The sequence below is a fragment of the Theobroma umbraticum genome, unplaced genomic scaffold, assembly GCF_002168275.2.
Source record: "Theobroma umbraticum cultivar Fairchild unplaced genomic scaffold, ASM216827v3 scaffold_95.0, whole genome shotgun sequence".
Taxonomy (NCBI): domain Eukaryota; kingdom Viridiplantae; phylum Streptophyta; class Magnoliopsida; order Malvales; family Malvaceae; genus Theobroma; species Theobroma umbraticum.
This window is the reverse complement of record NW_018397257.1, coordinates 10,299,090-10,313,257: the sequence shown is the minus strand read 5'-3', so window position 1 is coordinate 10,313,257 and position 14,168 is coordinate 10,299,090. Positions and strand designations below refer to the sequence as shown.

Below are 14,168 nucleotides of genomic sequence, written 5' to 3'. Positions count from 1 at the left end.
CTGCATTCTAATGATGAAAATTGAAAAGCACTAGAGATTTTGCGGCTTTTTCATTTTTATGATTGAAGGGTTTAGGTTTTGTGCAGGACAGATGAACGATGACTTTTTTTAGTGGAATAATTGTTGGATTAAATCCACATTTTCCATCATACTTCCGCCAAATGTTAGTTTTCCTGAACCTTGACTATGGATTTGGCTACAAAGTACATGTGTGGTACTAAACTGAGAGAAGGAAAAAACCAAAAGGGTTCGGGATGACAAAATTGTTTGGGTTTGTTTATAAAATGGTCCATGATGCGAATTTTTTTTCTTATGTGATCTTGTTGTGAAATATTCTTCATAAATTTTTTGTATTTTTATATAGGATGGATTGTCATAATTTTTTGTTAGCTAAATACTTAAATTGGGGTTAAAGGTTTAAGTATTTTTTAAATTAAGGATTAAGCATTTCAATTATAACAATCAAAGATCAAATGTTTCGATTTCTTACAATGAAGAGTTAAGTTGACAGGTGAATGAAACGTTTATTACATACGATAAAAAATTATGTGTAAAATATAATTGTTACATATCATATTATAAATTAATTATTACATGTTATATTAAAAATTGATTATTACAGATCATATTAAAAATTTAATTGTTAAATATTATGTTGTAAAAAGAAATTATCATATATTATATTAAAAAATATAATTATTACATGTTATATTAAAAAAATATTAAAATAAAAAAAATAAAATAAAATTATAAAAAAAACAATAGTTAAAGAAGAGAAGACAGAGACAACAAAATTGAAGATAGGACTAGGAGAAAAACCTAGAGCGCAAGGAAAAAATGTAGAAGCACTAGAGTGAAAAAAAACCAAAAAGCCATGCCTATGCCTATATCAATTAGACACGTGACCACAAAGAGCCATCCAACACAAAGCAAAGAAACAGCAGAAAGAAGGGGGAAAGGAAAGAAAAAAAATCATTTGGAGATTAAAAGCGAGATGAAATGACCACCAAGCTTTCTCAAAAACACAAAAACTCAAAAACACTTTTAAGTAGGTCATGCGTCTCACATATAAAATATCAAGTGTCAAGCAAAGAGCTTACCAAGTGTCAAGCCAAGAGTCTTTTGAGACTTCCTTTAATATATAGTTATAAGTTTTGCCAAAGAGATGTTAAATTCAATTTTAGAGCACATCAAAATAGTCAATGGAATTATTTGCCTTGTATAAAAAGTTGGTTATCTGTATTGTGTATGCGGTATTTTCAAACAAATTACTAATAGACCACAACTTTTACAATTTTGACATAGTAAATTAAACCCCATTCAAAGTATTAACTACTTAAAGAATCGTCAAAATCAATGCAAAAAAAATCAGAGCTAAAATGAAAAAAGAAAATAAAAAAGAATTCCTTTGCTTCCGAAAATTTGCATGTTTACTGAAGCTTTTACTTGAAAGCTTCTATAGATTTCCTTTCTTATTATTCATTTGTCATAAGCAGGCTCTTTTGTGTCAGCATAAATCAGTCAATTCCCATTCCATATTAGGATCTTGTTCTGACACCTTCCATTTTAAATGAAACCCAACTTTCCATTATTGACAGTATAGCTTTATTTGGAATAAAATAGTGTTTAGAATTTGAGAGGAAGCCAAAAAAACAAATTTACTGAGGAAACAATTGTCTATGGAGACATTAGGAGATAATTGTAATATTTTTTTAATAATTTTTTTTTCAACATAACGTATAATAATTGTTTTGTCAACATAATTTTAACAATAATATTTTTTCAATATAACGTATAACAATTTTATTTTCAAAACGTGTAATAATTTTTTTTTCAACATAACATATAACAATTGTTTTTTCAAGACGTGTAACAAAATTTTGAACATAGCAGGTAAAGGTAACATTTTTTCAAAATGGTATGCAATAATTATTTTTTTTAAACCAGACGTGCAATAATTTTTTTCAACATAACGCATAATAATTTTTTTTTCAACATAATGTGTAAAAAATCTTTTTGAATTCTTTTCAAAAGAACCCCTCATACTTAAAGTATTTTTGAAAATAACTCTTTTTATAAATTTAACTATTTTTACTCAAAAAAATTAATTTTGGACAAAGTTATCTATTATGAAACCGATTTAAATGTTAGGTCCGCGTCTCAAACCAACTCATATCCTTTGAGCATTCCTCACTAGATCATTAATTTTGGAGAATTTTTTGCCATAAAGAAAAACCTTTAAACACTTTGAGCATTTTGCAGTGGTTTTTAATGCATGAAAAAAAAACTTTTGAGCATTTTAAGTATTCTTCGTCAAGTAGGTATATTTGTTAATTATGTTATTAAATGAAATATGGTGTATTGTTTGAAGTTTTTAATTTCGGTAAATAAAATTCAGTAGTTTTGGTAATTTTTAGACATTACATAACTGATTTTTGGACATTACATTACTAAGTTCTAGGCATTATGTAACTAATTTTTAGGTATTATATAAATAATTTTTAAGTATTGCATGACTAGTTGATATAACATTACATGATTAGTTAATAGGTATTGGGTGATTAATTTTTAGGTGGCTTAGACATTACCTAAAAATCAATTAATCAATGCCTAAAAACGAATCACATAATGCCTAAAACAAGAGACGCAATAATTAAGCCATGCAATGCTTAAAAGCAGAGGCACAGTGATTAAGCCACGTAATGTATAAAAATCAGTCTCGCAATATCTAAAAACTAATAACACAATACATAAAAACCTGTAATGCAATACCTAATAACTAATTGATTTGTCTACTAGCAGGCATGTTTAAGTTGCCAAAGTTATACAGTAGGTTATGAATAAACCAATAAACCTAATATCCTAAAACATATACTTTAATGTCATCTTTGCTCTTTGGGATGGTGAAAAAGAATTGGATTGTGAAATAGATAATATTTGACAAGAGAAAAATCGAGATTTAATTTTAAAATTTTTATCTAAATGGCAAGATAGAGAAAATAAAAACTATTTTAATTTGTTTAAAATATTTTAAAACATATTATTGTCAAGTTATATAACAAATTGACTAAAAGTAATTAAAATTATAATAAAAGATTTTTTTAAATTGAACTTATAATAAGAAATTTTTTTACTGTTTTTAATATGACGTGCAATAATATTTTTTTAAGTACATATGAAAAAGTTTCATTAAAGTTAATTTTATCTAATTTTTTTTTATTAAAAATATTTAAAATTTTAAAAAATTTAATTTTAAAAACATATCTTTTAAAACTTAAAAAAATTATGCTTTCTTGATATTGTTGTAAAAGATATGGTTTCGAAGGGATTCAGATCACTTAAAATTTACGAAGGAGTGTAGATAGATCAATAGATAGATGGAGAGAGACAAACAGAGTTTTTACCTTGTAACCTGTTGGTCAGAGAACAGGAGCTGGTTTCCAAAGTTACGGTATGTGTAGAAACGAGTTCGTGGAATGGTGTGTATGATGCTGTGTGAAGAGCCCATTGTTGAAATCTCGGGTGGATGAATACTCTGCCATTGCAGACGGTTTCCAAGACAACAATCAAAAGTAGATTATAAACTTGTGAAGGTAGGTTTTGAGGAGGGAGGTTCTTGCGATAGGAAGAGGGCGTATTGGAAATGGTTTCATGAGTTTTATGTAGAGAACATGAAAGCAGAAAGAGACTACCCGGAAAAATGCAGCTAAAAGCTTAAACAGTGATAAATGAAAACATATTGTAAATTGGATTGACATCTGACTCCAGCTCAAGGGTCTTAATGCATTAATTCTGCAGTTGCATGAGGTTAAAGGTCATGATTTTATCTATGTTTAGCCTTTATATTCAACGATAAATTTCAGTCCTTTCCTTTCCTGTCCTTTTTTGTGTTTCTAAACTGTGAGTCCCTTCACTGTCTCCTTTGCTCTTATATGCCCTCTTTAGAACCCATTGCACGACAATTCGCAACCGAACTTCTCTTCATCTCAAAGTAAACCCAAGAAACTTCATCTATTAAACTCATTCGAGAAGGTCAAAAACTGGTATAAACAACACAAGAATCAAGAGCCTTAAGAAACTTTTTTCAGAATTTCAAGTTTCAACATTATTGTTTCTTGAATACAGCTATATATCATCTTGAGTTCATTTCTGGAAGACCTTTCATCATCCAAGGTTGCAGTATCGGAGTTCTTATCCTCAAATTTAACTACGTTTGATACGATTCCAGATGTTTGTTTCTATGTGTGCCGCAAACGCAGCATCCACATTGTCTCCAAGGAAAACTACATTTACAAGGTAACAACTCTTTCTTCCATTTGTTTGCATGATTTTCATATTTTTTCATAATTCCATGTGTTTTAAAAGTTCTGGATTTGGGAAACTCCGTAGAGTTTCACACCTTCGCTTCTTTGAAGTTCCAATGAATCACTCTTTGCTTGTGCAAACCAAGAATGATATTGGGAAGATCTTTTTTTTTTTTAATTTAGTGATACTTGAACTATTCTTGGTGTTCTTGCATGGCTTTCGATGTTCCCAGTTAACATGTAGTCATTTGCATGTCTTTACTTCTTGCATAAAGAAACATGCAGCCTAAAATCCTAATAAACCATGCCAATTTGGTTATCTTCACTCTTGATGTTATTGTTTTGCTTTTCTTTTTCTTTTTTTTTTGGTTTAATCATTTTTATTTGATAATGAGAACCTTGCTGTTTAATGTTCTTGAACTGTTACTGTTATCTCTTTTAGTTGAATCCCTGAAAGGTTACTGCTACTGATATTGTTATTATGGTGATTTTATACCCTTCTTGTTAGTATAAACAGAGTATACTCTGTTTCTTCGTCTGACTTTCTTTTCTTCCTTTGTGATGCAGATAGGTAGTTGACAATGTTCTATATTGCTGTAACATAATAGTAAGGGAAGGAAGATTTCTCCTCCACCTGTAAATAGTTTTTCCAATGTTGAACTCCATCACTAATAAAACTACTGGTATATAAATTTCTGTTGATTTTGACTCGAAATCATTGGTGCAGGAAGAAGCTGCTGTTTTGGGATGGAAAGCAGATGTTATGTGCTGACACTGAGAAGCCATATGTGAAGGAATGAAATGACCTGGACAATCATTATTGTAAGGAATAAAACATGTAATTCATTCATAGGATTCTAGCCTCTTCTCCCTTCCACTTTCCAGCTAGTTTAGCAATTTTTAGAAGGTTTTTCACATCAGTCAGTACTGAGGACTCTAAATGTGAGATTAGTAGTGAACAATTGCTGTTAATCTTTAGAATTTGGCTTGAGATTCTTGCATTGAAACGAATTATAACTAAAACAATTGTTGTTAGCCGAGCATTTGTGAAGTGAAAAGAAAAAAAATCCATAAGCATACACTTTCTGCGAAGAGTCACTTGCTCATGTCTAGATTGCCATTTCAGCAGTCACTACTCTAGAGTTGTTGCTGCCTTTAGAAGTAGATATAGAGCAGTTTTTGATAGACTAGCATTTAAGCAGGGAAAAAGGCAAGCTTCTGCATTGTTTTACTGCAGGTTATGCATGATGAATTCATTTGGTGGCACCATATTCATTGAAAGATCAGTATTCTCTATCATATGGGAAAACAAAGCTTAGTATTTGTTTGGTTTGATTTTTTTTTTAATTTATTTACGTCTTAAAAACAAAAGCTAAACTAAATAAAAATTTTAAAAAATTCTTAAAAAAATAATTTTTTTAAGCAAAATTTGACAAAAAGAATTAAACAAAAGCTTTAGGGAGGAGCTTTCTCTTCTTTCTTTTATAAACACAAGAGAAGTTTTATTTTTATTTAAAAAATATCCCCATTTGTTAAAAATAATCATAATATTATCCCTAAAAAAAATACCTTTATAATTTTAATCAAAATTAAAACTCATAAAAAATATTTATAAAAATAAATTTATCAAATAATTTTAATTTTATTTTAAGAACTATTATCTTTCATAAGAGTTTTATAATAATTTTTAAGTTAAAAAAAATCAAACCAATTAAGCTCTCAGTACCAAATAAAAAAAATATATAACGATAGTTAGAAGATTGTCTAAATTCAAAGTTTCTCTAATAAACTTATCGTTTTAAAACAGTGGCAGTCATAAATGAAGTCAATGATTAAAATAAAAAAATTAATTATTTTTTTATAAAATTAAATTATAATATAAAATTTTATTGATAATTTAAATATAAATTTTTAAATTTATCAATAAACAAAAAATAAAAAAATTAATATTAAATTTTCACATTAAGCATCATAAACTAAACAGTACCCGACATGTTTTTATGTTTTCAAATTTATAAATTACTAAATTCATTTCAATTACAAATACATTGTAATAATATAACTACAATTTCCTTTATAAATTCATATGTTGCTAATATAAAATAAAAATAAAAATTCATGCCACTCTAAATTAATTCATTTAATTTATTTAAAAATAATAAAATTATACAGGTTTAATTTTATCCGCGACCCCCACCTCCACTCTCCATCCGCCGCTACTTGAGAGGGATTATGACAGCAGCAAACACTTGACAGTTTAAACAGAGCGGCTGCACTTCATCTCTTCCTCAGATGGCAAAGAGGCTAGGTTCCAAACTCTTCGTGAACAGTTACTGTTACTTCTCTCTTTCCCTTTTACTTTTCTTTTTCTTTCTAATTAATTTGGGTTTTGTTTTAAAGAATTAATTCTTCCTCTTTGTCACAGAGTTATCATTTTTCACAACCCATCAAGATCTCAAAACTTTATTTTCACCGTTCGGTGTTGTTAAAGAAGGTATTGAATTGTTCATCTTTCCTTTTTTTTTCTATGGAAGTCATTTGACCGGTTCTTGTATTGGATTGTCTTTTCTATGAAAATCATACGGTTTGACCGGTTCTTGTATTGTGTTGTCTTGTTTTTGTGTGTGTAGCGAAACTAATCAGAGATCCGAAAACTCAAAGGCCTAAAGGATTTGGTTTTGTTACATTTGAAACCGAGAATGAGGCACAGAAGGCATTGAAAGCCATGAATGGCAGGGTAATTCTTAAATTCACCATCACTGCACTTCTTTTTGCATCTAATATTATCTGGGAATTCAGAATTTTGGACAGAATTTTCGAGTACAGTTAAGTACTAGTGGCGATGGTGATTTTGTCATCTGATACGTTGGGTAAATGTGGGGTTAAACAAAACCTGATTTACTGTAAAATAGTTCTGCATATGTTGTGATACCGTAAGAAATTTCTGCTTATGGTAACGAAATTTGATTAATACTCTGCTTAGTGCCGCTTTAGAGTAGGTGTGTTAGTTTTGTTTTGTGTAGTGAAGAGTGCTTTAACCAGTCTGAATAATTCCCAGGCGCACCCTGTTTTATTTTCTTTGGTTTTTTTTTTTGCACAGTTTGTGCGCGGAAGGTTGATTTTTGTTGAATTCGCAAACAATCGAAGTCCAAAGAATGATACAGATAGCTGACAAGAATGACAGAGTCAAAAGTCCAGAAAATAATACAGATTGCTGAAAAGAATGGCACTATACGTCGTTCGATAGACTTTCCATTTACCCAGAGTTTGTAACATAAGATCTTCCTACCCTGTGCTTAGAGAACAAAATATTTAGAGAATGTAACTACAGCAGTGATGAGCAAAAGTATATTTTCAACCTGCCATAAAAACATTATTATTGTTATTATCATCTTAAAAAATTGATTATTCTTCTGCTATCATTTGTGTCTCCTTTCACATTGGAATTGCAAAGTTTATTATTCATATGGGTGTGAAGGGCAAGGTTTATTATTCATATGGGAACATCCATCTGGCCAACATATTTGCCAATATGGCATTTCTTTCAGCTAATCTTGCAACTTGGATAGCCAGAGCTAAAATAATACAACTTCAAATAGTCAAATATTTCGAAAACATAAAAAGAAAGAACTAGCTTTTAAGCTGCCATTTCCCTAATCCATACTACCCCTGCCTGAATAAGCTGCATCAAGTTTGTCACTAGTGCACAGCAAGCTACAAACATTCTACTCAGAAAGCCAACTCCAAGTTTTGGGGATCATTATGGCATGAAAGAAAACTCATCCCTTTGGACCCAAGAAACCGATGCCCCCAATCCCATGCCAAATGGAAACCCTTGAGTTATAATGTTTCCAGAAAAAAAATCCATTGTTCGCATTTGGACCTGCAAACGCAAATTAACCGGTCCATGAGGTGGCAGCATCAATATCCTCATTTTGCATCACAACATGGCGTGCAAGATTCAGTCAAACTTTTGAGGCAAGCAGAGCTACCTACAGTACATAATCAAAATAGAGACACATTAAATATGATCTACTTCCTAGCCACTTAAAATAAAAAGAATAATGACACTTGCTATTTGCTAGGATAATGATGATGACGAGCAAAAACCATTCATCAGAAATCACAAGGATGTAAGGACAACAACTATCCCACTGACACCAAATTCCTGGATTACAAGGTTGAGTCGCACAAGCTGGGTAAATAGTCTCTACTAAATGAAGCCTACACCTACCAAATGCAGCTTATACCATAATTCTAAAACACCTTCATGATGGTCCTAGTGATGGATTGGTTAAACATCACATGTCAACCATATAAGCTCTGCCAATGTAACTTGTTCTCTAACAACAAATTCAATCACAATGACCCAATGGAAAAAGAGAAAATGGCTCCCCATCTACAACAGTCTACCTCTCGTAGACAAAAGCAATTGTATTTATCTCTAAAAGACTTGACAAGTAGCTGAAATGAAAATTGTTTAAAAACGTACATGACATTGTCTATAACTTATTGTCAAAAACGTACATGACATTGTCTATAGCTAATTGTCCACCCCTTCCGAGACTAGTTTATATATTATTTATGGCCATGCACATGGGCACATTCCTTGAAGTGGATTGTTCTGTGTCAAAGATCTGCCACTTTGATATTGGCTCTTCACCAACTCACTGAAGTATGTTCAAAGGTTGAGCTGCTCACTTGCTTAATCAGCACACAAACTAGATTTAGAAAACCATTTAGTTGTAGGTTCAAATCTTGATTCAGGAGATTTATTTGAAATGTGTTACAAAGATCTCGTGAATCAAATGAACTGTCCATCAAAGATATTTGACATGCCCCTAAGTTTCTCACTGATCAAACATATGAAAGGCATTGACAGTATCAAGTTGTCCTACATTAATTGACTGAAATCAATACCTACAAACATCAAAGAAATCAAACCTGTGTCGAAAAACATCAACCATCATCCCTTGTGTGCATACTCAACACGAATATTTCTACCATCCAATACCTAAAGACAAACATAACATGCAACATGAAAATCTCAAAATTGCTCATATATTAGATAGAAAAACGAATGGTAATAATTGATTTAATGAATTCATCACTTCCTCACCTGAGAATGCATTTCTTTAAGAGCAGCATCAGCTGCAGCTTCAGAAGCAAACCGCACAAATCCATACCCTCTTGATTTCCCACTCACATGATGACAAATAACCCGAACTGCTAAAATTTCAACATGTTTTTGCTGGCGTAAGACACAAATATACGTCAAAGAAAATAAGAATCCGAGAAAATTACCTTCAATGATTTCACCATGTTCCTCAAAAGCATCTTTCAAAACAGTCTCGTTTGTATCATAAGACAGCCCTGCAATTACCAACACTTTTCACGAATCAATATCTAATAGTAACATTGAAGCAAAATAGTAAATAACCGCTTTTTGGAATTTTTTTTTTCTTTTGAGCCCAGAAATGTCACCGTTTGGATACAGAGAAAAACGAGGAGAAAAAATTTTACAAGACCTCCAACGAATAATTTGGAGCAAGAATTGCGAACCGAAAGCGACCCAGCCAATGGGATTGTACGAAAAAGACGAAAGGCTCCGTTTAAACTCTGCATGCTTTTTGCTATTCAGCGCTGTGAGTGCGGCGGCCGGCGGGCAAAAGCTCAGAAATCAGTGCGGGAAAGTTTTCCCAGATTGTATATCAGAGTGGTTTGAGAGGCAAAGAAGGTGCCCCTAGTGCGGGACATTGGTTAAACCTGCAGATCTCAGATCGAATGGTGATGGATTACCTAAGAAATTGAAACCAAAACAACTGGATGGAAGTGAAATTGGCCTTCTGTTCCTATCTTGTATTTGAAACGTTGAATGTATGAAATAGGCCCTCTAAGCTTCAAATGGCATAAGTTAAAGCCTCTTCTTTTTTTTTTTTATTCCTCCAAGCATTGGCCTAGCTAAAGACTGTAGAAATAGCTTAAACGACCGCGTATGGGAAAATACCCAATCAAATGCCTCAAACTCCAAACCATTAAATTTGTCTTTGTTTTTTCAATATTACTATTGCATTGTTAACACGAAACAGCTTCAGAAGGTTTTAATCTTTGTTTTTCCCCCAATTCATTCTTAATTACAGGAAGAAAAAGAGAAAGATACCAAGAACAGAAAGCGAGGAATAAAGGCACACTGGGATAAGCTGAATGGAATAAAGGACCAAATGCAAGCATGTGCAACCCAACAACTGAAAAAAGTCCCAGAAAGCAGAGGAACGAACTGAACTGAAACAGCATGTAACGAAACAAGTAGTTTCATTTCCAGGAGGATCACATACATGATAATGGGAATCTAACAATAATATCTTAAATTTTCTTTGAAACAGTTTTCCACCTACACATCAACATTAACAAGCAAAATCCTAAAGACCCCGTAATCACATACAACTAAATAAGAACAAAAGAAGGCCTAAAAATCGGAGTTTCTTGATCGAACTAAGCTTTCTTGGGAGACTTGGTGGCTTTCGATGGAGATTTGGGTTCCTTTGTGGCTTTGTCAGTCTTCTTTGGCAAAAGAACAGGGTTTATGTTTGGCAAGACGCCACCGTGGGCGATGGTAACGCCGGCGAGAAGCTTCCCAAGTTCCTCATCGTTCCTCACTGCGAGTAATACGTGCCTTGGGATGATCCTGTTTTTCTTGTTGTCACGCGCTGCGTTTCCAGCCAATTCCAGAACCTGAATCGAAATTTAAATCCATCAAAATTGAAAATTATTCTCAACAAAAAAAAAAACAAACAAATGGATGTGTCATTGAATGATTTAACTCTCAGTTACCTCAGCGGCTAAGTACTCAAGAACGGCAGCCATGTAAACTGGTGCTCCGGTTCCGACTCGCTCCGAGTACCTTCCTTTCTTCAAGTAACGCCCGATCCTTCCAACGGGAAATTGGAGCCCAGCTTTAACGGACCTTGAAACAGGTTTCTTCTTTGGCCCGCCACCCTTCCTTCCTCCAGCACCCTTCTTTACTTTTCCTCCAGTATCCATTGGTTCAACCCAACCCCGATAACACCCGCTACCGCTTCAAGAAATGAAGTTGGTAAGACCGATCTGGATATCGGAATTCACTAGAGATGATGAGCGGATAATGGGATGTTCGTGTATTTTATAGCGGTGGTTTTGTAAGAGCTGGAGTGGAGCCAGTGGAGAACGAGAGCCGTTAGATTGGAAACGTATCGACGGTCGAAGATTATTTCGGGCCGATCCGTGTGTGTTTCGAATGAACCAATGAGGAGCGAGTTGGAACATTTTTGAAATTGTTTCTCTTTGAGGAATAAATTTGGGCGCCATTTACAAATATTTTTCGTTTCCCGCTTCTGAATTTCGGGATTCAGAAGGCACTGTTTGTTAGTGCAAAATCAATTTCCTTTTATAGTGCATCACTATCTTATAGTAAACTTTTTTGGTTTCTAATTATAGCTTTTGCTCGTAATTCAATAATCTATTTTGATGATAATTGGGATCGAGCTCCATTTTGGCAGGTTAATTTGAATGGTTAACAAGTTTAATCTCGATATGTTGGTTTGAATGATTTAGAAGGAATCAAATTTAAGTCTTTTTTTTTTAAGGAATAAATTTATTACCTGATTTTATTGCCTTAATTAAGTAATTTTAATTTGGAGTTTGGATTTTGGATAAGCTTCTCTTCAATGTTTAAAAGTATATAATATTTTTCCATTTGCATCTGTATCTTTATTTTAAATTTAAGCATAATGCATCAGAATAATTTTTTTCAACAATAAATGAATATATTTTCTTATTCAAAGTGTTGGTTTAATTTTCTAATTTTTTTATAAATGAATATAAATATGTACATATAGAATTAAATATCAATAAATATATTTAAAATTTATTTATTTTTATCAAATTTGAAAAATACAAACTTTTGAATTTTAACTTACATCTGTCAATATTGAAAATTTAAAAGTAGATGCTTATTGAATTTAACCTTCGTTGACATTTTATTTTAAGATTTAATTTATTATTGTGTTCAAATTATGGAATAACATATTCGATTTTAGTTATTTAAGAAAAACATGATAAATTATCATCAATAGAAGTAAAAGATTCAAATTTATACTTGTTAAGATTATTTTCACATAGCAACCATTATGAAAAGTTTTATTCATTTATGAGAAGTGTTAAGTTATTATCTTTATCATTGTTCTTAACATTTACGTGGATTATGATACTTATTCTTACTTTTCATTTAACACAAAATGTGTTAAAAGTGTCATAATCAACTTAAAATATATGATCATGATTAAACAAAATGCCATTGCCTTGTAAGTATCTATACTTACTAAGTAAACATTGATACCTCCTTGCAAGATTTGAATTTCTCGCAGCTCAAAGTATCAATACCAAGGGCAGGAATTGGTACCTAGTAACTGTTAAATGTGTTTTTGAAGCAAAAAATGGCTAGTTTTTACATTTAATGCACCCCTAATGACTCTAAAAGGCTTTCAAGGTATAGATTGAAGGTTTTCACCAATTTATGATGTAAAAAGATTTAGAAAAGCACAAGATCAAAAGAAGAACAAGCGTCAAACATTAATAGCATGTTTGGTTATTCTTGAAGAATTTTGATTCGTTTATTTGGTTGAGAAATAATTCAAGGAATAGCCATTTCATAGGATTGACTATTTTTCAAAATCCTCCAAAACTAAAGAATAGCTAATACCACCCTCTCCATTATATTAGCTATTACATGGTTAGCGAATAAATTCAAAAAATTATAAAGATCAAAATACCTTTTACAAGTTTAAAAAATTACAACTCTATTTGTATAAAATATTATTTTTCTCCGTCTCTCCTCTTTTTCTCCCTTATCTAACTTTTAATAAAATATCAATATTAAATTATAAATAAAATATTAATGGTCTAAAATATTAAAAATTAAATTATAAATAAAATATTAAATATTTAAATTATCAATTATTAATAAAATAAATTATAAATTATTCCTATTTTAAAAAAATAAATTTAAAATAAATAAGCATAATATCACTTAAATTATATATAAAATATTAATAATTAAATAATCAATTATTAATATATTAAATAAATTACCAATTATTAATATTTAAAAATAAAATAAAATAAAATTAAAATTAATCATAATAATATTTAAATAAAATAAAATATCAATATTTTAAAAATATTAATGATTAAATTAAAAATAAAATATTAATATTTAAATTATCTATTATTAATATTTTAAATAAAAAATCAATTATTAATATTTAAAAATAAAATAAAATAATTGATCACAATAATATTTAAATTAAATAAAATATTAATATTTTAAAATATTAATATCTAAATTATAAATAAAATATTACTATTAAAAATATTAATTATTAATATTTAAATATAAAATAAAATAATTGATCATAGTTTAAATTAAATAAAATATTAATATTTTAGGATATAAATGATTAAGTTATAAGTAAAATATTAATAGTTAAATTATCAATTATTAATATTTTAAAATAATATAAAATAACAATTAATCACAATAATATTTAAATTAAATAAAATATTAACATTTTAAAATATTAATGATTAAATTATAAATAAAATATTCATGATTAAATTATTAATAAAATACTAATATTTAGATTACTAAATATTAATATTTTAATTAAATTAATGATTATTAATATTTAAAAAATCTAATAAAAATAAATAGTCATATAAATAAAAAATTATGTTTTTATCTTTTTATTTTTTATTCTTTTTTTATTTTAAAGTTATTGTTATCAACTCAACACTACAATAAGTCATAATAATTAGGAGTGTGCGACG

At 30.1% G+C, this 14,168-nt stretch overlaps 3 protein-coding genes across 4 annotated transcripts; 1 reads left to right on the top strand and 2 right to left on the bottom strand.

Annotated features, from left to right (window-relative positions):
• The first annotated feature begins 6,476 nt into the window (after positions 1 to 6,476).
• Positions 6,477 to 7,723, top strand: LOC110412507 (small RNA-binding protein 11, chloroplastic-like). The gene is made up of 4 exons (XM_021423048.1): positions 6,477 to 6,633; positions 6,730 to 6,798; positions 6,935 to 7,041; positions 7,405 to 7,723. Exons 1-4 carry the CDS (start codon positions 6,597 to 6,599, stop codon positions 7,474 to 7,476), a joined length of 285 nt encoding a protein of 94 aa, XP_021278723.1. The 5' UTR covers positions 6,477 to 6,596; the 3' UTR covers positions 7,477 to 7,723.
• Positions 7,724 to 7,792: 69 nt separating this feature from the next.
• LOC110412506 (glycine-rich RNA-binding protein 4, mitochondrial-like) lies at positions 7,793 to 10,189 on the bottom strand. Of its 2 annotated transcripts, none has more exons than XM_021423046.2 (5): positions 9,833 to 10,189; positions 9,609 to 9,677; positions 9,424 to 9,530; positions 9,249 to 9,318; positions 7,793 to 8,296 (listed from the first exon to the last, which is right to left on the bottom strand). In XM_021423046.2, the coding sequence occupies exons 1-4, from the start codon at positions 9,927 to 9,929 to the stop codon at positions 9,271 to 9,273; spliced, it is 321 nt and encodes a 106-aa protein (XP_021278721.1). In that variant the 5' UTR covers positions 9,930 to 10,189; the 3' UTR covers positions 7,793 to 8,296; positions 9,249 to 9,270. The 2 variants fall into 2 exon arrangements, with proteins under 2 accessions (XP_021278721.1, XP_021278722.1); XM_021423047.2 differs by having other exon boundaries at positions 7,793 to 8,187.
• A 410-nt stretch (positions 10,190 to 10,599) lies between these two features.
• Positions 10,600 to 11,434, bottom strand: LOC110412038 (histone H2A). Its single transcript, XM_021422447.1, has 2 exons — positions 11,136 to 11,434; positions 10,600 to 11,036 (listed from the first exon to the last, which is right to left on the bottom strand). Exons 1-2 carry the CDS (start codon positions 11,343 to 11,345, stop codon positions 10,797 to 10,799), a joined length of 450 nt encoding a protein of 149 aa, XP_021278122.1. The 5' UTR covers positions 11,346 to 11,434; the 3' UTR covers positions 10,600 to 10,796.
• Positions 11,435 to 14,168: the final 2,734 nt, after the last annotated feature.